This window comes from Varroa jacobsoni, unplaced genomic scaffold, assembly GCF_002532875.2.
Source record: "Varroa jacobsoni isolate VJ856 unplaced genomic scaffold, vjacob_1.0 scaffold_933, whole genome shotgun sequence".
Lineage (NCBI taxonomy): Eukaryota > Metazoa > Arthropoda > Arachnida > Mesostigmata > Varroidae > Varroa > Varroa jacobsoni.
In genome coordinates this window covers 46,054-72,025 of record NW_019213835.1, presented here as the reverse complement: position 1 = coordinate 72,025, position 25,972 = coordinate 46,054, and the positions used below count along the sequence as shown (strand labels likewise).

Genomic DNA, 25,972 nt, shown 5'->3' with positions numbered 1-25,972 from the left:
ACTGGTCAATTTTTTTTTTCAATTGTTTTTCTTCTTGTTAAACTAAGGGAAACGTATCTAGCCATTCCTATAAGAATCTCAAGTAAGATTCAGTAATTATTGACATCTACGAAACGCCATTCACCGACCATTCCCTTTGCTGGAAATCATGGAAAAATCCTACCCTTTTATAATATCATCAAAGCTTTCAGTTAGATCTTATAATAGCGAGATACATGAGTGTATCTAAATGTCTCGAATCTATATAGATCTTAACGGTAGACCGCATTTCGTATACGAGAATCAAGTGTATGGGCAACAGATTATATTTTGAAAAAATATCTTGAGCACCAGAGCAATTTTAATTAAAGAGAAACAAGGCTATAGACTGGATATATCCTGAGCATACGCAACTCAGCTCCCTCTTTTCTACTTATATATACACATACAGAGCGCTATCATAGATTTCAGTTCCTATAACAATAAGTACTATTTAGCTATTTTCGTTAAAACTTAACTTTAAGTAAGTGGCAAACCTTCAGAGGTTTTGAAGTGTTTCTTAGCTGGATTTTTTCCTTAACTCAATTTAAACTTGTATTATATAAATTACAGCTATTTGAGACGGGTAGGCATTTTTCCCACTTCATCGAACTTCCGCTAAGCAATAAACAAGCAAACTAATTACCTCGTTTTTCTACCATAGTTTCGCCTATATCAAAGTTACGAAGACGGGCTGAAAGCAAATTGCGTGTTACAAGAGTCATCGCAGTGAGTCGTAACACATAATCACCTTAAGGATAACATAGAGCAGGGTGAAGTGGGGCTTTATGGGACGGACGTCGAACGTCAAAAATGGTACTTTCAGAGAAAAAACGCGCTAGCTTCAAAGTACAGCTCAGTTTAATAGACATACGGATATATGTATATATATCAAGTTGAACTTCGTATCTTCATATTTGATTTATTCCTTTTTTTGTTGTTGTGAACAACGTCTCACATCTCGTTACATTGGAATAATTTTTGACAACAATATGGCCGAACAGATGAACCGCATTACAAATAGAACTCACAATAGGTACTCATTTGTGCAGGGATCACTACAGTTATACAGCAGTGGCTGCAGTTCAGTCAAGTTCTCTCAAAGAAATAGTGCCCTAATACTCCATCAATACTCGAACGAGGTGCAACTAGTAGATGTAGCGGTACTTGGGCCACCTTCATGGGGCAGATCAATAATAATCTTTAACCCTATAACACGTCAGCTTACAATCACCGTCTTTTCTACGAGGGACAGTATTTTCTTTTTAGCTTCGTTAGAACACTGGGTTTTCTGCACGAAATCATTAGTGACCCACCCATATAACCCCACCTCGTGAGGCTATATGAACCAACGGCACCTTCAATTGATAGTTTTTTTTCCCGAAAATTAATGATTTATAGTGAGCTCATTTCAGTCACACGATAAAAACGTCTTTAACAAATGCACTGGTATACTTTTCCGTGGCACGTGTCGTTTCTAACAATAATGTTAAGCAGACTTCAGCCTGTCGTCTTCAACTCCAGTGATGGGAGGCAGCCAGAACATGCGCGCTTGTTTTTGATTTTGATAAAAAAAAATCTAACTAATAATATTTCGGACCCTTCCTATTTTTCGTATGCCCAGCCTGTGGGCTTGTGACGAGCGGGTATCACATACAAGTTAACTTTAGTGGTAGACAAGCAAAAAGTTCAACGAGAACCTAAAATCAAGACTCCACAATTACACTTTAATTAAACACAGACATCATACCTCTATGAACTAAAGCTGCCTCTCGTAGCCTAATGGAAAGAGCTTCCGTCGTGCTGTTTATCACTATGCAGGAATTATAACAACAACGGAGCCGACATACAATTTAATAATGATTAAAAAGTGTAGCAAGACCAATCTTTCTTTCTTAACATTGTATCGTATATTTTATTGATGATCATAATTATTAATTATTGCCATTATTATTAATTTTTGAAAAAAAAAAGTCTGTCGACAGCGTTTGCAAACCTGCTGTGTTGATATACGCGTACTTACATCTGTAGGTTTATATTTGTTCGCACAGTTCAGAGCTGACAATAGATCCATCGTTACCATTGCCAGCTATATCTGCGGTAGAAAAAAACTCGCACGACACATTAATATGTACTAGTACCGGTAGTAATAATTAATAATAGTGATTCGTTATTATCATTCCCGCAACACCCTGCTCAGGGTAAAAAAAACCTAACTAGATTTATTTTATCTATCCATTAGTTGGATCCTTTATTCTGTTACCATTTCGATATACCTATATACCCTTATAAACATCGTGAGTTTATAGTACCAGTACCAGGCGTTTGGGAAATTCGGGGTTGACTTTTACACCATTCTGTAACGTCACCGCTCTCCCTTGGCCTTTCGAATATGCTACGCAACACAATTAAATTCCTTATTATCCTCTGTGGATTTGTGTACAAGGTGATACGTTTACGTACTTTGCAAACAAAAAAAACTTTGCTAGTTAGACATTTTATGCAAACATCAATCGGACAACATTTATACCTCGCTTGATTGCTCGAATTCCCATTTTCCAAAATGGCTGCGTGAAAAAGTTTACAATTTACCGCTTCGCCTAAATGAAGGCTTCTAAGATTTATCAGGGAATGCTTGTCTGTTAAGGCACTTGTATAACAATTTTTGTTAGATTATTCCGGCAGTCGCTATCATTTACGTCTCATCAACGGTCTTTAGTGTCAATAAATGAAACCCTTTACTCGAGTTTTGAAACGGATTACCCACTGTGAATATATGCCGCCTATATCTCTACATAGGCCACAAAAACCATCGCTGTTATGGCTGAATGTAAAACCTGGCCGTCATGATCGACCATTGATCAGCCGATTGTGACGCCGCAAAACGGACAAACTCTATATGAATGTACTAATGTCATCAATGTGAAAAGAAAGATGGTGCGTTGCATAATTCAGTCAAATGAAATTCAATCAAGATAAATCGAAAAACGAACATTAGTTCAATAGAGTATTTAGTCCTGTTCGAAAAAGACGGGGAAGCAACCCGTCCGATCAAGATTCATAGCGACTGCACTCTGTCAATTTAAATGATAAATAATTATACATCGGTAGGCAATAGGATACTATGGCCCGCTGTAGTCTGCTTTGCGGCAGACGTCTGATCCGAAAATCAGCAACCTTCCTCCAGAAAAGGGGCTCTGTGTACCCGCAAAAGTCCTCGTGGTTGACGCGTAACTAATCTAAAACTTAGAGAGACACACTCGTAAAATGACAGATCGTTGATTTGTCAAGAATCTTCTCCAAACAAAGAATCAGTCTTGTAGTTAGCGTCCAAGTTCAGGACTAGCGTTATGCTAGATAGCTCCGTGAACTGATCAGTAGGAATCAGCTGAAAAATCCTGTAGCTGCAAGCTGGAAATCGACGTCAGCCTATGTAAACACCATAGAAACATTATTTTCTATGCGAAAACACTCAAAGAAACCATTCCTTCTTTTTCATGACATGGTGTCCGGTTTTGGCATGCATGACGGCCGTATCAGCGTCCGGTGCGTCCAGTGCACCATGATCCTCCTGCGTAATGTAGTCGCCCTTGTGACGTGAAATAAACCGCGACAGAATAAAGCACATGAGTATAAAAGCTGCCAAGAGTATGGCAAAGATGATACCCAAAATGGCCGATTCATTGAGTGCAGGCCGGAAGAAGCTTTCCCGAAATACGCCCAGTGGCAATGTTGGTGGCGGCCTAGTCTCACTCTGCTCTTCAGGGTATGTGACAGCCTCAATGCCGCACGTATCCTCACGCAGGTCGTCGGGGAACGCATGAACGTTCGCTCGTCGAGACTCCTGGAAGAGTCGTCTCAGAGGCACATGATCTTCAAACTGCACTCGAGTGATGCAACCTGAAAAACCTTCGCCTGTCGACATTGTCTCGTTTCGGCCGACATAAATGGATTTTAGCTCGTTGAATTGCGCATCTGCCTTGTGGCCGACGTTGAAAGTATGAATATGCGGCGGGTAGTTGTCGACGTATATGGAAAGACGCCGTCCCTTATCCGACCGCACAATCTGCACGTCATGTATTTGTCCAAGGGCAAAGTTTTCATTTTTGACGGTTAGCTCTTGTCTTTCAAAACCAAAATCGAAAACAAGCCGAAGATGACCCGAAGTTGACATCATCAGATTTAGGTATTCTCCAGATTTCGATGACATGCCAAAAATCATTCCTTGGTGCTCTGTGGTAGTAAAGCCCACACGAATGAATTCCTCAAGAGTAGATACCGTCGTTTCAAAATCGTAGCGCACATACGAATCCGAACGGAGGTTGACGCCAATTTCATCGGCACAAATTGGACCTTTGAAAGGTGTCCACTGACAATCGCATGAGTAGTGTGAGTACCCTTCGAGACAGATTCCGTTGTTTTGACAGGGGCTGCTGATGCACTTGCCCACACATCCCACTGAAACACCGTACAATCCTTGATGCGCTTGACTCTGAAAGAACGAAAGGGCTAGGTGTCGTCAACTAACTCTGTTGCTTATAATTTATTAAATGAAAAAGTCATACACAATCAGTCTCATTTACCGCACTTGATACAATAAAAGCAGCACTTCGAGTAAGCGCACAGGAAGATATAAGTGAATATATACGAACAATAAGATACAGACATTTGTTTGTTTGGATATAAAAATGTCCCCTATCGTATTCTGATACTGGACTTATGTATGGAACAAGATAAGCCAGATATGTGTTTCGACTTAGTTACATTTCTGCGTGTTGACATTTTGTTTGGATAAGTTGTTATTAGATGCATTTCGTCAATGCCCTCTACAGGGGTGCGTGTTACCACCATAGTGAAATATTAGTATCTCGAGTCAAACTTAAAGGGTATGGTCGAAACCGTGCAGACGATATTACCTAACATAGCGAAGTTCTGTTTCGAGAAATGATTGCGTTCTTGTGTATGCATATGAAATCTACCTTGAGATCGACGAGCTGTCCATTAATTAAAAATGCCCGAAGGCATCCAACAAAGCCTTCCTTATAATCAACCGATGCTCCAATGACAAGACGTGAAGCTGTGAGGTTGAACGGGCGAGCCCGGTCGAGCCTCTCCTTCACTTCTGCCGACTGGGAACCGTCGATCACAATACGAGCTTCCTGTAATCATTAAAGCATACATTATTGATGCTGGATGTTGACTGTTGTAATGCCCACCCTTTCGGTGCATCGAGCGAACATACAATTATACAGGTTTCGTGGTACATTATACGTGGCCTAGACGTACCTTGCGGTTTCGCTCGACGTGCACGGAATGCCATTGATCGTTGTTTAATTTGTAGGATGTTTCGACACTCACGCCCAGCAGCCCGTTGCCTGCTTGATACTGGAACTGAATTTGGTCGCCACCGACAAGGACCACCTATTTTGAGATAGCACAAACGAAAAATAAATAGCCCCTATATTCAAAGAAACAATTTGTGCATGTTATCAACATGGTTTGAGGTTAGTAAATGATGGTTACACAGCTAAAGGCAGCTTTTCAACTCGTGTCATACTTTTATGAAGTCTTGGTAGCCTTTAGAATGGACGAGGATGCCGTTCTCTGCAGTTGTTCTGAACTGAAAATAGATATCGCCTGAATGAGCCCAGTTGAAACGCGGTATCTCGATGGTGGCATCAGAATAACGGAACGTGATGACGTTATCGAAGAGATCATCGCCTTCACAGTGTAGGGCCGATAATGAAGATAGCCCCTTACGATTATCGCCCATATTGCCAGTGTCACCATAGCGAAGCTGGAAATGATGAAGAAAAGGTAATAAAGCTAAAAGCTTTGCCGTTTCAATGAAAGAGTGAGACGTAATGATCTAAAGCGGCCTAAACTCCCTATCACAATTAAAAAAATGTTCGGTCAATCCATAACTTGCATCATAAGTATATCAAAGTTAATAGGCTAGAAACAATTATTCACCTGCCGGACGGGTAAGTAGTTTCGATCAGTTAGATCACCATGATCACTAAGCCATTTATTTTTGCCGGAATCACAGTTGCACCACTTCCCTGGATCATCACAGATTTCGGTTAGGCCACAAGCGCATTTGTGGGAGCCGGAAATTGAACCGCCCCAATAGTTCATTGCCTATTAAGTCAGAGAGAATAAAGGTTTATTTTAATTACCTAAAAAAATTACTTAAATCATCTTTTTGACAGGTACTTAATGATGCTCCAAACTATTGAAATTCAGACTGAATGTGGTACGCATTTAAATCTGTTTCACGTAAATCAGTGCTAGGATATAATGAGTATTCGTACCTGATTTGTTCTGCTCACCCACCACCCATAAGGGTGGAAATTTCCCAGTTCATCCGTGGGCGAATCAAACAACTTTGAGTTAAAACAATCATAGCGAAGCGTTTGCCGACAGAATGTTGACCGATTCACCAACTCGACGATCTGCTCTAGTGGAGCTGCGTAAACAATATCCTGTACGAATGATCCATGAGCTTGATAACCTTCCACTTCGACGGCGTGCTCCGCCTATTATTCCCAATTTTAAAAATTAGTCGTGCATAAAAACACGTTTATGTAACATTTTGTCCAGTCCTAATAAGAGCCCATATAATAAACTCCCGTGCAATTGAAAGTAATAATTTTACTATGTCAGTTACCTTATGGTGTACAACAGTCTCCGTTCTGTTGTCGGAATGGAAAAGGCAGTGAACTTCGAATGGCGCTAAAGGCCCACTGCCGTCGACATCAATCTGAATGGTTTTTTCTACTTCAAGGGGATGCTCAATTCGGTACCCTTCACAAGATAGCGGATGCCGACTAACATGACACACTGCACCCGAATAACCCGTTTTTGTGCAGTCGCACAAGAATTCGGTCCAGGTTTGCCGACAGACGCCTGCAACCCAACATTACAAAGAATCATTTTGCCATCGTGATAATATCATTTTTTTTTGCATAGACGCGCAATCAATCACAATAACATCCCCAGCTAAGAGCCTATACCTCACCCCGAGTGTACCGGGGCAGAAAAAGTAGGTCTAGAGGTGAGGAAGAGCCTATGATTTAGGAAATGGTTAAGAAAAACATGAGTTTGCTATTGTAAAACTAACTATTTTCACTGTAGACCCCTTTTCAAAATGTCTATCTTAACTAACTACATGTCCAGTGTATGCAGTAGGTATATTCAGGTACTATTCGGATGTATTATTTGCAGGGCAGGTGAATAAGGGGCGGAATCTTGGAAAGAGCAGCTAATCTTCTTTTAAGAGAGGCAATTACAAATGTGTAGTCGAGGCCACAGACAAGAGCGGACGTGTGGTCATTCAATAGTGGTGCCATACTGCGATAGACTTACGTCCTTGCTAATGGCGAGCCTGTCTCCTACCCCTTTATCTGTACAGTAAATGTAAAAAGCAGCAACTGATTTATAGCAGTAAACGAATCTACTTGCATACGTTTGACAAATGTCCTATTGCTACCGACGCAGTAAGATCCGTATGCATGTATATGACTTCATACCCTTTATTATATGGTTAATGTCTGGTTGCGTCGGTAATATTGAGCGTTGCGTATATCACACTATGGCAAAATACGTCTGTCTCATATAATCAAAATCAATTAACCTTTGTGCTCGCAAGGATTTGGGTTGCATCTGTCAAGCATTGTGCAGGCGTCGAATACAACTGCGTCGAAGTGCTGGTCAGGCGACAGAACGAGGGGATTGATATATCGACCCTCGATATACAGGAAACGCATACATCCTAGGAAACCTCGTCGACCATAAACTCCACCACCTATCAAATAGTGCTGGCCGGTCTCCATTGAGAAACGACGACTGGTAATAGAAGGAACGCGATCTGGGAAATCAAAGTGAGCACACATATCGATTATCAGATGTACACAAAGACTGACGCTGCGCAGTCTGGCAAGCCGAATGATATCATGATCCACTACGTAGCATTTTGTCTGTACATTCTATTGAGTTTGCATACATGCGTCTACGACTAGAAACGATGCTTTTGAGAACGTTTACCTGTCTGTTGGTATTCCTTGTAGAGCCTGCCATTTCCAAGTGTCATTTTATAGAACTTTGCGTAAATCTATGTGTTGTTCTCTTCAATTCAGCAACGTAGCATTCTTAACTATTGCTACATATGAGAGGTACAAGTTTATCGTCTAGTTAGTTTTGCTCTTTTGAAGACAAAATACATTCAAGATTCTTTTTGTCTAATGGCTCAATAATATACTATACCAATATGCAGCTCTATCCTGTTGTTTTGCAGAACAAGCATCGTTTTGTGCCATCGGCCGTCAGCGAGGTTTTCATCAAACGGAGAAAGGATGACTACTGGCGTGTTTTTACCCTGCAGTTCCACTTTGATCAAGCCCTGCCGGAGAGTAAGTATATATATATCGTCAGTACTATATCGCCTTTTATGAAGAAATGCCTAAGAAAGGCCTAGGTTGGCGGTACCTAGCCAAAGACATTATACCTACGAGCAAGTTTGAAACATCATATACCTTAGACAGCGCACAGAAATTCTGATGAACTGAGTTGAGCATCAAATAAGAATTTTAGCAAAAGATCAAACAAACCTTTTCCAAATAGACTAATACATGGCCTTCTCCGGAGAATTTATTGTACAGAAGCATTCCGTTTTCGTTGAACGTGCGAAAATCGAACGACGTGTTCATCTGCCGTTGCATATAACCATTGACGCGAATGTATGACGCGTCCGAAGCGAACGTCACCGGAATAACCTTAAAACACATCGTAACCATACCGTAATACGTAGTTTGGATAGGACATAATTTGAATAATATCTACTAGGTTGAGTAGAAAGTTTTGCTTGGGGCCAGCAAGTGGTGCTGGATCGGCTGAGCGTATTTAACTGAAGGTTCCCAGGACTATTGCTCTGACTGTCAGACGTATGCGCTGTTTTTCTCATTGAAGCGTTATCGCTGGAAGTTGTGTTCAGTTAGAGCTTAAAAAGATACGTATCCAACGTCGCTTTCTTCGCTAGGTTTTTTTATGCTAAAAAAAACTGCTGCCGGGATAAAGATCATTGTTTGCAACGTCGAAAGCAGTGAGCGTTACCGCTTGCCAGTTTCGGTTTGATCGTTTTAGAATCAAACATTTTACTTGAACAAGAACTCTACGCTTCCGACTCCCACAAGAACCGAACGAGGAGTGAATTGCGGGACCTGAACAAAATATGGCGCAATCAACACGAGAGAGTTATGAATGCCCCAGATGACTTTCGTTTGTATGTACCAGAAGAAACTAATGAAAGAGGTAAGTGAATCCTCAAGTACTAAATGAAAACTACAAAAAAAAAAAATATTTTACAACATACCGCTCGTTGTTTGCACGGCATGACAACGAATAATTTTTATAAAAGACCGTTACTGACGATGAAAGATGGATTTTTTATGACAGCTTTAAACACAAACCACTTGGATGCTGCGAACAAATAACTATGGTTAAGAGCTGCACCTTTGTCTTAAGTTTAAACGCCTAAAACAAGAACGGACTGTTACACTATTAATTACTCAAAGGAAGGAACTACTAGGGACCGTAACACAAATCAACTTCTCCGTCTGGCCATGAAATTTGCGGAAAAAGGCCTTGGACCGGCAAAGGGCAACACAAAGTGACACCGCTGCGTTACAACGCTACACTGCATTTTGATGTGATAATTCAGTGAGCTTTAACATATTTCCAATGGGAAACCCTGCCCCACCACGTATACAGCTCAAACATTAGTTTGCTTAATTTTTACTTTTTTGGTCAATACAACACAACCAGGAAAGCAGATAGCTTAGAACAGAGTTGGCTGAGATGTCTCCGCAGATGAGACAATGAACGGATCGCTCGTAGGGAGAAAAGCTTTACGGCTGCCAGAAAGATGGCTGAGAATCACAGGACGCGGCGGATACTACTTTGACTAAAATGCGTTCACAATAATGTGGCTAAAGAACAACGGGCCTTTTTGCTCAACCTAAAACAATGCCCTCGACTAAGCTGAAAAGGATAGGTTAAATCGACAGTGTCGGGTCATTCAAAACCCTAATAGCGACGTAAAAGACTTGGTAGGATTACCTGTTCGAATTGACAGGAATAGAGGGTCTCTCCAAAGATCTGGTAGTCCCAGCGTCGATTATCCTCCTTGATTTCTCGGATCACATCGGTCTGGTTGAAATAGAGGTTTTCTATGCAACCCGTAAAATTCTTCGTTACAACTACACCTTCTTGGCTAAAGTATGGAAGGCCTCCAATGAAGAATTCCCGATTGAGGTCTAATTTTATGCTATCTCCTTTAATGACCTAGCGATACAAACGAATAAAAGGCAATCACGTTACAAATAAGCGATAGAATTTGTCAACTGACGCTCCAAGATTTGCCTCATCGTGTGGCAAGAAATTGTCCAAAATTTATTCATTTATATGAATCTTACCTGTTGTATAAGGACTCTGTCAACGGAGAATGTGATATCGCTCTGATTTCGGTGAATTGACACATCATGCCAAAGGTTATCGTCTAAAAGGCTTCCGACCTTTAACGTTGTAATTTGTCCTAAAATGTATATATAGAAAATGTATAAAAACAAATACGTTTCGCTTATGCCAGTCCTGATTATTAAAAATATCATTAGAGAGACGAACACTTTTTACAGTAAGAAAGTGCCAACCAAAAGGCTAAAATATCCAACGAAGAATTGAGTGATCAACGACTGACCCATGAAGAAGCTATATAGCAGATCGTTTTTCTGTGTACAAAATTCCTATACGTACTGAGCATGTAAGTAACGCAATTATGTACCTTCACCCCCTAGATCGACATTAAGAGTTAGCTGATTTTCAACTAGCTGCAAAGCAAAGATATCTTTTTGCGTTCCTCTTGAATAGAGAAGCAACCCGTTCGGATGATTCGTTCGAAAACGGAACGAGAAACGATCTTCTAAGGAAGAGATGGCTCGTCGCAGTGCTTTCATTACGTAGGCCTATAAGCAACAAAATTTTGTAACATAAGAATTATAGAGTGCTTTTCGATTTAATATTTCACAATATAATAACCGACTGGTGGAACCATAGGGCATGGTATGTAATTAGCTAGAAAACAATTTATAATTAGAAAAACAACTAGTTACCGATTGTTTCATCTTCATTATTTTATACTAATTATAATTAACATATTTGATATTAATTATCAATATTAGTATTCATAATAGTCACTGAACTTATCCTCTGCTAGCGACACGTGCCTTCAAGCAATGGTAAATTTGTGCTGCGGACATTGCACAATGAAGTAAATAACAAACAGGCCACAAAACCCACTAGGGTGACCCAAATTAATGAACATGCTACCTGTCCGTCGAAGTTGAGCGCTTCAGCCTCGTATTTACAACCGACGAGTTCAACCCTCATCGAGATTCGATCGCGCCATCGCGTGGGATTAAGGCGAATGTATCTGTAAAGTATTTACACAATTAACACGATTATATTCGTGTGTGTGTGTGTATATATAAAGCCATAATAACAATGTCACAATGTTCGTAAATGTTCTAAAATAAAAACGGTATTATAATCGAAACGAGCTACGCTAACGTAGTAACAAGGTAGATTCTGATAGAACCTGTTTCTACTTATGCTATTGACGCATATGTTTAAAGATACGTTCGAAAGCTTCGATGTTATTGTTCCGAACAGACATCATTAACATACATTCATACGACACAGGTACATGCTGGGATACAATGGGACGTCGTTGTTAAAAACAGCACAAAACAGGAAAAGCTGAATCAACCGACCTGGCAATAATAGGAATGTCGAAGTAATTGATCACCGGAGAGTCTCCGTCTCGATTCGCATCAAACAATTTTGTGTTCCCATCCCTGTCTTTGTATTCCTGTTAACGTACAAAAAAAATATACATCTAATATACAAAAAAAGTGTTCGACTGCCTAAACGTAGGTAGGTTCCTGCAAGTCTCAAGTCCTATCCTAAACCACAGTGCTTCTAAAGGGCCCAATATGGCTAATCTTAAATGCTAAACTACTCATCATTGTTTCGAGATAAGCTAGCCACGGGCCGTCAAAGGAACAATCTGGCCGACTAAACAGTCACGTAAGCTTTTTTGAGATGCTACTAGCGAGAGAGCTTCGGCAAAGCCTCAGTTGGGCACTCACTTGGTAGTCACCGCCGTTATTTCCGAAATAAATTCGAAACTCTTGCACAAATTCCGAGGTATACTGCTTTCCAAGGGTCTCTACATAATGGACCCTTTTCATTTCTTTCATATCCACCTGCAAATACATGCGCATAAAATTCATTATATTTTTATCATCTTCACTAACAGTTATCTTAAAATGAAAGATGATGATGATAATATAGAAAGGCGGCACGATGGGATGTATTTTATAAATGCGCATAGCCTTACCTCACCTGAAACTATATCCGACAGCCCTGAACTAGATTAGATCCAATTTTTCTTCAATCGAAATTTAATTTTATACGTAAAACTGAATTTCGACCCCATAGTAGAGTCTGATACTGACAGGACGGTATGTTCAGAGTAGGGTTGTGTGTAAATTATACCAGATTAAGATAAAATTTGCGTTCTGGAAAAACTGATCAGGTGAAGCTTGCTAGACCTAAAGCCATACATTTTTGTTTCTTATAAGAAGTCCTATTTCAATATAGATCCAACTATATTAATGTGATCTAACATTTAACAGACGAGCTTAGAACTGTAAAAGGACGCAGTTCGTTTCATTGGGAAAAATCTAACGCATCCTTGTTTATCTACCGTGTGGCACGACCTTTACGGAACCCTTATTTTATAAACGCACGTGATATTCCGTCAGCATACGCACATAATAAATAGTCTACCCAGTCTACACCGCTCATAGGACTAGATAGTTCAATACACCATTCCTTATACAGTCCAAACTAAGCTGGCTTTGTTTCCAATAGATTTCTGCTATGCAATTGAATTGCTAATATTGGTATTTTGGTAATTTGACGGGTCCTAGGCGAAGGTATGTTTTCTCTAAAAGCTCAATCCAATGTATTATTATTATTACATAACCAATAAGGATGCCGATGCCAAAAGATCGAAAGTAAACATTTTCTACCTGAACCGCCCCTCATTCTACTAATGCTTTCTTTTTTTTTATGTAAAGTGGACCCCAGAACTCAAACTCGTCTGAATGTATATACCACGGAGGCTTTTAATATACGCCAATGAGACTGCAGCAGCAGCTCGTTTTTTGTTCGTACTCGTACAAACGAGTAACGAACAAAACCGGTAATATACAATAGTAAACAAAAAGAAAGAGAATACCAATGAGAACTAATAACTTTGTTTTCAACATGCTTTCAACATATTTATCTTCGGAGTATTTATTGCGATCTATTGCATACTATTCCCTGCTCACCGGTCACAAATGATACAGTGAGTACACACTTTATTCACGTAATGTATAATACGTATCCTTCTATTTTTAATTCTGCCTCTAACCAAAAGTTCTACCTGCTATTAGAAGTACACAAGCAACACTGCAATCAAACGAAAATGACATAACAGCATAAAAGAGTAACCAATCCACTTACCTCGATAAATTGTCCAAAATCAGAAACTCCGGCTGTCCAAGAACTGCCGCTATCCCTTACGGCTTTGTCAGGGCCACGCTCCAGATTAAGCTGAGAGGAAGCTCTCAGCTTCGACGAAGACACTAGTTCTTCATTGCACTCGTAATAGCCCTGTACTGGGCTTGCTTGTAAGTAAACTGCTAATACTACAAAGTGTACTGAATATTTCAGCAGAAATGTCATGTTGACTTTTTCTGTTGGCTGTAAAATTTGCTCACAACTTAACTCTTTCTGTTTTTGCCGTTTCGGACAATGTTGCTTCGTTTGCCATCGTAGCCGCATTCTCTATTTGTGACTCAGTATCGATACGGCAAGAAGAATACCACGGCGAGACTTCTGCGAAGTCCGGCCCTTTGTGCTGAAAAGGCGCTATTTCGCTATCTCTATGATTCAATCATAAGCGGAGTATGTATAGCGTAGACCGTTGCTGAATAAACACATCTGCCCATATACAAATACAGTCGATCGAGGCACAAGGTAGAAGTGTGTATATACATATGCGTATATATATACATTGAATTAAAATTGTGGACGGACAATGCTATTTCGCTATATGTGCAAAAATATGGCAAATATAGATCACAACATTTTTGGCGTCTCTCATTTGATCTTTTTTCTGTGAATCTAGTTTCTGTTGTCGCCGTCAATAGGGCCAGGCGCTAAACAACATAGAGTTTGGGGTGCTCGTTATTCCCGTCAATGGATGCCTAGATACTTATTAGATTCACGACCAAACTGCTACTCTTGAACCAGACAAACTTCCAGACAAAATAACAGAACGACCATCTGCGGATTTTCCAGATCCACAAACGCACGCATCAGTCAGACATACAACAGCACAACACGATCAAACATACAGTTGCTACATGTTATCACCACTTAACATATTTGTGTATATGTTGTCACGTCGTAACCGGAGAAACTCAGCAATCGTTCGTTAATGCTCGGAACGAACACCCCCCCCCAGAGAGTTATCAGATTCGGGCTTTCAACGAGCCCCGGCGAAGAGACTGTAGGTCAGGACACCGCACATTGTAATCCGACGGAACCCAAAGATCTCGTTCCTTAGCGATCTCTGCGCGCGGTCTCTTATGCGCTCGGTGTTAGAGAGACATTCACATTATGAGTGGACGCATGGAAAGTCTATGCAGTAACGAACTACAAATTTAGAATAGATCGGGCAAGTAAAGCGGTTTGCTTCTATTTTTGCCCAACCATTTCGTATACGCATGTGGAATACTTGCAGTAATAACTGTAGGTTACAATGGACGTTAAAAATAGCTAATTAAAGAGGGTAGATTTGTTTGGCGTCGACGTTGGCGCTCCGTCGGCTCGGCGTCATTCGTTGACACCGTGGGGCCGCGGCTGAGAGCCACACCGCGATATAGCAAATGCACAAGCGACGTGAAACGTCGCCAGATTCTGCTCTACAGCTAAGTATAGTGGCCGCAGCTCAGAGCGATAGCTGTGCCAGACTCTCAACCATCACAGTTACAACTGTTGCTACATGTATGCTAGTTAACAGTGATGTTGTGGAAATGGCGTTCGGTTGCCAAGGCAACCTCAGCGGCAAGCGCCGCGTCGCCGCAAACGGAATCCAACGACAAAGATACGAACAGCAGCAGCAGCGGCAACAGAAGCGCCAGCGACAACGACGACAGCGGCCGATCTGTTCGTTCGTTTGTCCACCGATCGAAATTTGTGGCGGCATAGGGCGTTGCTGCTAGGGATCCGCCTTACGTTCAAGTTAAGCTCTTCCGGTCGATGGACGCGCAATGTAAAGCCATCGGTCAGCCGATGCAGCTGGGCGCTTGGATCAGACCTGACCCGTCATTCTAGCACTCGCCGTTGACTGAACTACCCGACGCAACAGTTGCCGAGAAACGACATATAGCGTCTAACGCGAGTAAGAACTGTCTATATGTGCGTGTGTTGACGTTTGTACCGTTGAAGCGTTGCGGTGACTTCGGCTGCTGCTGCTGCTACTGCTCGTATAGCTGATACAGCCAAAGTCAGTGCCGGAAAAGTGTCGTGCCATCAATCGTACGTGAGTTGTGATTGGCATACTGTACTCGAAAGGTAGAAAAAAAAAAACCTAAGAAAGTTGTGTGCGAGCAGGCTGCCTTAATGAAAAGTGGTTAATTAACAAATAAAACAACAGGTCAAATAGAAGAACGTTCTGTTTCAAAACCTGAAAAAGGTTACAGATTCAGTAAGTAAACCTTTATCTGAGAACCGAAAAACGCATCGGGTGATTTGAGGATGACGACGCGCTTGAAAATCGCTGCTTGAAGCCAGTCGAAGCGAGTATTGATAGAATAGATAATTTTGCAGCTAAACGTGCTTCTGCAGGATTCAGAACATCGATGCTTGCATGTTCTATTGGAGACCTATTAATGTAGTTTTATCAATTCGAATTAAAGAGCCAAACCACAATGCCAGTGCATGTGTGTTTATACGTGTAAATGTTTTTCCGTCAATACTTCCGGATGCCAAATACGCGGCGATAAAAGATCTTGGTTCATTTAAACGATAGGGAATATTGGCCAAACTCTACGAACAACTAGAGTACAACCGATGAACCGAAAGGAAGTGTCCACAGGATAAGTCACCAGGCCACTATCGAAACTTTTAGGCCGGTCGAGTAACGGGCAGTGTGAGTATACTGCACGCATTGCCCGACGGAAGCCAGCTGTTAAACTTGGCCGAAACGTATCAAATTGTCCTTTGTAGAATTTTCAGAGCAAAAAAAGACCACTTGTTAATAGATCCTCTTTGCTTAAACTGGACGATTAACAAAGATGAACCCAAATCGAATAGCAGTCGGACGTCGGATGCTCTGAGAAGCTACTGAAAGCATCATTTCGCAACGTGGAAGACTGGCAATAACTTCTGTTGTAATCCTTACTTCTATAAAGAAGCAACCAATCCGTCATTGACGCATCTGGGAGCATTTGTCAGGGTCGAATGTATCGACTGAAACCGTCTCACCGGACTTTAAGGGAACACGTATAATCCTTCATCAAAACTATTTTACTGTTCTGTTCGAAAGACGTCAGACCACTTTTTACTCTTTACTAGAATCGGCATAAGTATTATCACAAGCTCGACTGCGGCTGCAACCGTCGAGCTGACCTTTTAGCTCACCCGGAAAGCTCTGACCAACCAAGTGCCACTGATATCAACGAAGACACGTTTGTAACGTCTGAAGGAACTGAGAGCATCGACCGTTTCTACCAAATTTCAAGCAGCTACAAGTTTGCCCCTTACAATCGGCTAGGCGAAGAATAACGCCGTAGACATTAGAATACTTTGAAGAATAGAGTCATGGGATGCTTTGGATGTCGAGATGGTCGGGCGGGGGGTATAATGTTTGCTCACGTAGGTTTTGTTGCAACGTTCCTTGCCTTTGTCACTCCCTACTGGCTCAAATCTGACTTCCGGGCGTACAGGTGTGTGTATTCTGTGGAGCTTCATTTAAGCCCCTGGCTTTGACCGAAATCTGCGAAGAATAGTTTTATGAATACCCCGATTAAATTTTAGATTTGGCCAATTACAGTAATGATTATGACCCAACTAACGTGTACTTAGGTCAAAAATATGATTGTAATCGTCGTTGAAATATTGCAAAATGTTGTGTGGAACGGCCGGTAACATTTTTTATTATGCATTCCGTAGTGCCCAGTTCCTCCGAACGGGTCTATGGGAAACATGTTTTAGATCGCACTCCAGCCCCGATGATCTCGAGCAGCGCAAGTTCTACGTGGGCTGTCGTTGGATTCTTACGTATGAATACAATAGATTACGAGACACCCTCGAATTACCATTCTTCGTGTCGACACAAGTAAGTTATCTTAAAATTTATGCCTCAAATAACGTAGTTATCTCGATTTCGACCCCGTAGCCGGATAGCCGAAAGTTGAAGAGATAACTCGAAGGATACCAATTTTCATTCGAAAAATTGTTATTTTCGCTACGAATGAACGAGCACGACTATGCCGAATATCGTTTTAACAGTATAGAAATCACGAAAGACAAAGAACATTATGTACATTTAAGCAGAGGCCCGTTGTTAGAAGAGACAGATACCGTCAATAAGGTATCTGTCTCTTCTATATGAACCTCGATAGATTCCGTTCGATTTGTAATAAGTAAAATGGTTATTTACTATCGATCAAATATGTCCACACGCATCGCCACTAGTAAAAGTGGGCTGGTTATGGCAACGCATATGCTTGTAGGTGCCTTAACATATAAAGCCGTATTTTAATAATAAAGCTTTACGAGAATTTCGATTACCCGAAACGTACACGAATTATACTAACGGATAAATGAGACGGTGGGCAAATGATACGGGGGATAGATCGCGCTCAATGCTTTGACCAAAGAAACACGGGTGCATATAGCGATCAACGATTTCATCCCAACAAGAGCTCGACTTTGTCGGTATAATTACACAAAACAAACTATCTGTCTGTAGGGGTTCTGCGTCGCAGCAGCGAATTAGGCAAGCGGCTGTAAGTAGAAAATCGATCTCAATAGGCGGTTTTTACTGACTAACTTGTTTCTGCATAGCGCTACCTCAGCGATTTTCGTCAATACAGAATTTACCATCGAATGTCACGTAGTTCTACCTTGCCATTGAGTGTCGAATCGGTCTATGGACAACCGTCTACGATACCGTTTCTACGCAAATGGTTCTTTCGAAGAGATTTCTTGTGTTAGTGCAGCTGTCGACGAGATTTACTTGCTTCGACCCATAACCATGTTGACATTTTTTCAATACGGTCTTTTTTTTTTTGAATGAGAAATAGAGCTATTGAACCCGCCAGGCCTTTCGCGGTCAATAGCAGAGTTGACCAGATCATTTCCTGACGTTTTGTTTCACACACCCACGCGTTTGATTTAGTTAACTCGCTGAATCCTAGTCTTCTTTAGTTTGTGTTCGAGTAACCTTTTCAGCCATACATACTCGTCGAATTTATTAATCTTGTAGGGTACTATATAGCTGCAATAAACATTTTTTTATGTCGTTTTGAATTGTCGTTGTACATCGAGGCTCTTGACGAACCTGCCCGAGTTGTTTACGAAGACCGTCTTATACGGGCCGTCAATAAATGTCTAACGGGCCTGTTCGAACGGGAAGCTACAAATCACATGATTGCTACACTTCTTTGCGGCCCACTGTTCCCTTACGAGCCTTCGTTGCTTTGGCCAATCTTCATTGACGCGGGTGCCACGGAATGATGTAGATCTCTTGCTGCGAGGTCATAGGTGCTTACATGCTTGGCATACGCGCGGGAACCTAGACGTTGCTTCACTGTTTTTGTGGGGAATGACCCAAAGTAGTGCCAAGGTTTGCTCTTCGTATGTTTCATGGTCTGGCACATAATTTCTAATACTACTTAACAATCTTTCGTACTAGACGATTTCTGTTGGTTTCAATATATGTCTGACGTTGTCGCGTGTCATGTGGGAGGACAGATATACTTTTAGCGCAGACTGTCAGGTTCAAAGTAATTTGTTGTTTCTATTAAAACCGGTAATTTCATTCGGCTTTCCTCAATCAGCTTTCACAGCCCGTCTCGACATGCGATTCAGAAGACGCGTCCTTTGTGCACAAGTTCAATCAGACGATGTTTTGCAATCGAAGTTAGCGTGATGCATTCTGAGTTGTCGCCGGCTCTATTATGTGCGTCAACCGTTTGCCTTCTTCTATTCAGACTTGTTCTCTCCGACAAATGCCGGGAACTATACCGAACTTGGGCACGATAAACAATGCAGCTTTTTTTTCTTCATCGAAAATATCGCGATACATTCGTAAGGTTGCCTCTTACGTACTCGGTATGTTCTTCTAAATGCATTCAGATAGCTCTAGGCTAATCTACTTCAATGTGGGCGAAATCTCTGTGGCTGCGGGGGCATATGTTGACCCGATTGGCAACAAACCGTAGTGGAGTTAAAGGTAATTGACATGAATACGATATGAATTACGTCAGTGATAGCTATGTAATAACTTAGCTTTTGACAATTTTTGAACTCTTAAAGATTTTATGTTTCACTTACTTTATTAACAAATTACAAATACAAGACCGCGTCAGTATATCTATGCCCAAACTGGAGTCATCCCAGCGTCGAGTTGCCGACGCGTCCGCCTACTCTATTCAGTGCACAAGAAGATCCGACCGTAAACAGAAACGCTTAAAGTTATCTTTGTGTATACGTAAATTGTGGTCCAAGCGTGCACGTTCCTATAAATAGGATCGTTTTTGTCCGAATAGGTATCTTGTTGAATATCTTGGAAGGATTATTTTGTTCCTGGTTATTCACACTAGCCAATAGCCATAACGCTTTTCTGATAGGGTCTTAGTTTGGATATCGTATAGGATAGTGTATCTAACATATGCGTTATTATTAGACAAATTATCCATCATAGTTATTATAACTAGTTCATATCTTGAGAAATTGTAAAACTTTTATTTGGATTGTGAGTGAACTTGGAAGTTTGGTTATTGGTGTTCTTGTCATCGTAACTTTCTTTATTTTGCAAAGCTCCGGCTATTGTTCCATTATCATGAATCTGATGGTCCCTTACGTGAGTGTCGAGCTTCCAGTCATCGTGGCGGCTACTACGATCGAAGACAGGGTAGATTCTATAGGATATATATCAATTTTACTCTGGAAGTTCGAATTCTGATCATTTAAATTTGTCTGTTTAGGCATGAAGCGCACTGGAAATCATCACCAATTAACTACTACCCTTATCCCTGAACAGTTCGTTCCTTAAACCGTTACGTTTCGAAGTTGTTTCTATCTTGAATAATGAACTGTGAATAGCAGCCAATAGATCTATAGAGGTTTAAAGTTCACGAGGGGGCATTGTGGCGTACGACTCACGACGGTAAAGTTCCGCACGTATGGATTACTGAATAAATAATTTCCTGTTTGTTCTGTGACATATTCGAATATATCTGTTAGACTGAGCTGTTCCGAGAGTAATATTAGCACCTCAGATGCGTTAGTTTCCGCAATCCGCCTATACGAAATACACAGCGAGGAAAGACATTCAAAAATCTATTCGGAGTGAAAGCATACAATTGAAGAAGAAAAGTCATAGAGATTAAAGTATATTTTCAGTGGTCGTAGTTGAAATTTTTGGCGGAAATGTCTACGGAATTCGCCTTTGGTAGTTTTATTGTTTAGGTATGGGTACCTCATCTTTCTTGGCGATTCACGATATATAGGATCGTGTCCGCTAAACTGGCCAGCGGTTGTATAGTTGAGCACGTCTCTAAAAATTTTCTACAGCTTAAAAATCCACGCTGCCTTATTCAATACTGTAAGAAATCTATCGTACAGAATCGTAAGGTAGGTATTCCCCAAAATAAAAATTCCCTGCTTTTGCCTATACGTGCCCATTGACTTCTACGCAGGCACCACTTTTACGATGTTGAACTTATCGATAAGAAGTTGCTAGGTACGCCTAAGGAACGATGTCAAACAAAGCATTTTGAGTACTTTCAATATGCTCTGCTAGAATTCGGTATCTTCAGTGTGTGATATCGCACGATGCGTTTGTCCTTGGCTAAACTTCTCTAAAGGTCTTCAAGGCAAGTGTTATTCCTTAATGATAAAGGTCTTTTCTATGAATTGTTTGTTGAACACGATTGCTTGTAACGATATCATCATTGCATTTATTATCATTAAATAATAACGGGATCTAAATGTCATTTTCCATATTGAAAACGTTTCCGCGTGTATTCCTACGTGGGCTATCGTCGTCGCAGGTGTTCTATACGTTCGCCTTCACGGCACAGCTAATTGCCTCGATCGGCTTGATCTCTATCTACGTTTGCTTTGACCAGACGATGGAGCGGAGAATTATTCGGTACTGCAATATTCTCCTGACGTTCGCTTTTCTCTGCTCTACCATCGGTAAGTAGTAGAAATCAGCAGCTACAGCTAGCAGTACATAAATACAATCATATGAATCGTCTATAGTTGTCAGGGCTTTTCGGAACTCAAGTTACTCAAATAGGGTACAGTGTCAATGTAACTTGGCATCACCTTTTCTTGCGTAACACAGATAATTTAGGCCTATCCAGGTGACAGAAAAAAAATCATCTGACATTGGCGTATCGCACAACTAATTATACAGATATGTAGCAATGGCACTTAGAGTGGTTCTTGTGGTATAAGGTGCTCCCTATGCGAGATGGAAAATTAATGCGGGTTTCATTTTATTTTGGAGGCCGAGTGTTTAACAGCGTTAGTCTGCAAGATGATACAGCAGTCCAGCCTGAGCAGACAACCAAGAAAAAATGTTTTTAGGTGTTTAGTGTTTTCACAGCCATCATGGAGCAGAAATCGTGGCTTTATCCAGTAAATAAATAGAAGAAAGAGAGTGTTCTTGAGACGTCTTAGATAGTAACATGGGTGTCACCGGACAGTGCCAACATGCACGGCGATTTACTACCTTAGATCTGAGTTAACTGTGATACTTTATCCAATCGATAACTAACCAAGAATATAACTCCCTACTGCGATTTTAGTGCCGATTACCAATAAGGGAAAAACATTGTTGATTAATTCGCTAAAAGACAGCCATCGATAGCGGTGCTATTTTCAGCCTAAACTCCGCCAAGTATTTCAGTGTCCATTCTGGGATAACTGTGCAAATAGACATATAGGCTATTGTGTGGAACCCAGTCACACAGATCGGACAATTGGATCTGGGGACTGACGCTAGTCCCCGTCAACGCTTTCTGCCCAGATATGGCCGCTAGCAAATAAAAAGAGTCGGGCCTGTTGTTTATTCGTTCGATTGATGAATAGCGTTAGAAATGTCTTTCATATACTTTTTTTAGCGGTAGCGGTATTCGGCGCACACGCAAATCAGGATGGCTGGATGCCAGATCCGCTTCATAACTACCTGTCGTGGTCATACGCAAGTGCCGTAGTTGGAGCCTTCTGTCAGCTTATGGCCGCAATTTGCCTACAGGTATTGACATGTCGAGTAAAAAAGTAGGCCAAGAGGTGTATATCTTTTATTAACGTCTTTTTCAAAGCATTATGACACTTTGCAGCCATCAAAGCAGTGTTGTGTAGGAGGAATATAAAGATTCGACCGGTATGAGAGATTCGTTACTGAAATATAACATATGGACACCGTTAAGGTACTGAAAGCTATCAACGAACATGCTTAGTTAAGCTTTGTAATAAGTTGTTCCAATGCGAGATGCAGCACGGAAGCACCACGTAATTTTTTGCGCATATCCTTTGTCTATTTCAGGTCGATTCTCGCCATATAGTCGACGGTGATACGAAAATGGAAAACCTCCGCACGTTCGGATAGGTAGACTCACTTTCAAATTGCCATGTTTTTTCGAAGTTATTTGACCAGCGCCCCAGCATTCAACAACGAGTCGTAAGACATACATTATAATGCCAGATTAGAAAATTGTCCTAAAGAAAAACGATGTATTCCCAATTGGACAACTTTTTAGGTCTACTTATGCGCTTCGTTATCGTCCTAGGTACTCCTTCGGGTACTGCTCTCAACGACAGTGTACACATATGATTTAACAACGGAGATATAAACATGAACGCACTGAGCTACGTCAAGTCAAGCATCGAATTGTGTTAAGTGTAAAATAAAAACGATCATTTATGTTGTATATTAATGAATCGATGTTCAACTATATGCACATATATGCGGTGAGGTGCTGATTTATTATACGTTAGGATTGAAGCGACGACAAATGGTAGGCGAAAACAAAGCAGGAATAGCCGCTGATCATAACATGAATGTACAATATAAATATTTAATATGTGTAACTTATCACGGAAACGTACTGCTGTACGTACGTTCATAGCATCGGCGGTATTGGACAATAGGTGTGCATGATGGTGGGCCATATAGGAGTAGCGTCATCTAAAACTATGTTACAGATAACGCATCAAATTATTTTTATATAGATAACACAGATGTTCTATTTATATGTTTATCAACAACAAACTTATTTAATAAAAAGCAGTTATTTATTCAATATTACAGTGTTAAATGTATTCATTGTAGAAACAGAAAGCAACGGGGACATTTGCCAGAGGATAGAATCAAGAGCCAGAATCGAGGTAGCAAAAATCGAAGTGTCAAAATTTATTGTTTCAAGATATGGGACTACGACTCATCAAGAACAGCCCTATGATAATCATCGACATATTGGTTACGAGTACGACAAATGTAAATTGCTTGGAGATAGTTTTCGTTAAATCGAAGCGGACACGAGCGATATGCTTGAAAAGAAAAGCGTGGATACTTCTCTGTAGTCATGTCGTAGATGCGTTTTTACGTTCGTTTGGTTTTAAAGCGTAATGTATTTTCTTTTCGTCCAATTTTCGTCGTTTCGTCTTTTAGACTTCATTTGGAAAAGGCCTCGCATGTTTAAGGTAGATGCAAGCAACAACGAAATACCACTTGCTTGGAAATCAAGTATAGACAATAACGTTTCGGACCTCAACGATGCAACCTTATAAACAAAGGACTAGTTGTCGATCAACGGTACCACTTTAACTGGATATTCATCGTAAAAATATAAATGGCGGTCCAATGAATATCGGTCATCGATGACATGGGATGCATGGAACGTGAAAGCATGTATCACTTTGCAATAGCGTATTCAACATAGGGAGCAGTGCCTTTCTTGGCATAGAAACAAATGCAACATATGGGAATAGCACCATTATAGGTATCACTGACCTGTAGCGAGGAAGAAAGACGCGCTTGCCGGTTCTCAGCATCTCACGAATGATGCCTCTAGTCTCGACCTCATGCGGTAGGCTTACAAATATTGACACGCTGCAAACAAAGGTGGCATAAAGTATGCCATAGCGACATTTAGAATTCGCTTTGTTCTAGCTAACTACTCATTTATCTTTCATCAACAATCGACCAAGGCATATCATGCTATGCCACATGCCCCATGCTGGCGAAAAACAATTTATTAATGTTTTAATTGAATCCGAATGACTTTGTGTACGGTACACAGCGTATAGGAAGTAAATGCCTCTATATATATATATATATATATAAACACAAACTAAGTTTCTACTTTCTAAGGCTGTAGAGCCACAATATTTACTGCTCTTCTTTACTACGCCATTTGCATTGCGTATATCTATCTAAACCAATCCTTTGTAATTATTTACAAGACTATCCTCATCTTACGCGCACACTTGTGAAATCCCGTGCAATTCTAAAGAGATAAAGACGTACTAGATTACAGTTAAGGAAGATGGAAAAGAATCTCTACTCTAACGCACGAACTATAGCCGAACAGTCAGCGCGATCATTTTGAAAATGTTTACGTTTGATAATTAGTGTTATCCATTTGTTTGCAATCGCTAGTGTCCACGAGGCCCTAAAATATGCAAAAACAGAGCAGTCAACTTACCTTCGAGCTCTTTGAAATGCTTCCAATGCTCTTAGCTTCTCTATCACAATCTGGGACTGTGCTGCAATATCAGCCGCGTCGAGAGCCTTAAGTTTCGCCTTAATCGTACGCCTAAGGGCAGTTTTCGCCTGTGCCAGCGTGGTGGCCATATTTTTTGCACTGCGATTTGTCCGACTCGACCCACTCGAAGTGAAATGAGAGTTACTGCACTACCTTTGGTAAGCAAAGATCACAACAGATGAAACAACCGTATGACCTACCACAGTGAAGGAGGTTCTGTTTGTGGAAAGAGCGTTTCAACTCATTTTTAGGCGCGGTGAAAGGCCGACCTTTTACGGGGGGGGGGGGGACACTAACCGGATAAGCTTACACAGCGACAATCCTTCTCTGCGCGTTTGACACCAGATGGCGCCAGCAACAGAAGGCAGATTTCAAGGCGATAACGTTGGAGCGTATTCACAAGCTCGCTTTTGATAGACCATTATGGGTCTTCACTCAATGCTAGATAGCGTACGCCACTGGATGCGGGTATTTCGAAAAATCTGAGCTATATCTCCCGTCTCGAATTTGTTAGACGACTACGTTTCTAGCAATTACCCAAATATGTATACCAGAACTACAGAAGAATAACATGAACGAATATATTACCTAATCATAGTAATATATGTCAATGTCCTTATGGGGCACAACATTAGTACATGTATATATCATAATTTGATGATATGGTACAATCAAGAGAATATATATAACATCAACTTATAGTTTGCTAATACTTCACTGCAAACGTTCATTCATGACCGCTTTGGATTAGAACGAGCTATTTTTGTTCAGGC

The 25,972-nt window shown here is 40.9% G+C and overlaps 3 protein-coding genes across 3 annotated transcripts in view; 1 reads left to right on the top strand and 2 right to left on the bottom strand.

Moving 5' to 3' along the window:
- The window catches only part of Mthfs (methenyltetrahydrofolate synthetase), a 28,834-nt gene extending 3,436 nt beyond the window's left edge, over positions 1 to 25,398 (bottom strand). Inside the window, exons 1-2 of the mRNA XM_022841443.2 lie at positions 25,140 to 25,398; positions 24,446 to 24,544 (exon numbers count right to left, since the gene is read on the bottom strand). Coding sequence (XP_022697178.2) covers positions 24,446 to 24,544; positions 25,140 to 25,288 — 248 coding nt within the window. The 5' untranslated portion in view covers positions 25,289 to 25,398. The remainder of the gene's footprint in view (positions 1 to 24,445; positions 24,545 to 25,139) is intronic.
- On the bottom strand, positions 862 to 13,869 carry LOC111265086 (neurexin-4). Its single transcript, XM_022841465.1, has 17 exons — positions 13,648 to 13,869; positions 12,222 to 12,338; positions 11,844 to 11,941; positions 11,401 to 11,503; positions 10,856 to 11,036; positions 10,491 to 10,609; positions 10,135 to 10,359; positions 8,628 to 8,792; positions 8,284 to 8,419; positions 7,655 to 7,888; positions 6,689 to 6,927; positions 6,333 to 6,557; positions 5,992 to 6,159; positions 5,576 to 5,815; positions 5,305 to 5,439; positions 4,998 to 5,177; positions 862 to 4,510 (listed from the first exon to the last, which is right to left on the bottom strand). Exons 1-17 carry the CDS (start codon positions 13,867 to 13,869, stop codon positions 3,491 to 3,493), a joined length of 3,807 nt encoding a protein of 1,268 aa, XP_022697200.1. The 3' UTR covers positions 862 to 3,490.
- On the top strand, positions 15,905 to 23,742 carry LOC111265080 (uncharacterized). Its single transcript, XM_022841442.2, has 5 exons — positions 15,905 to 17,138; positions 17,365 to 17,530; positions 21,474 to 21,621; positions 22,554 to 22,687; positions 22,979 to 23,742. The coding sequence occupies exons 1-5, from the start codon at positions 17,014 to 17,016 to the stop codon at positions 23,039 to 23,041; spliced, it is 636 nt and encodes a 211-aa protein (XP_022697177.1). The 5' UTR covers positions 15,905 to 17,013; the 3' UTR covers positions 23,042 to 23,742.
- Positions 25,399 to 25,972: the final 574 nt, after the last annotated feature.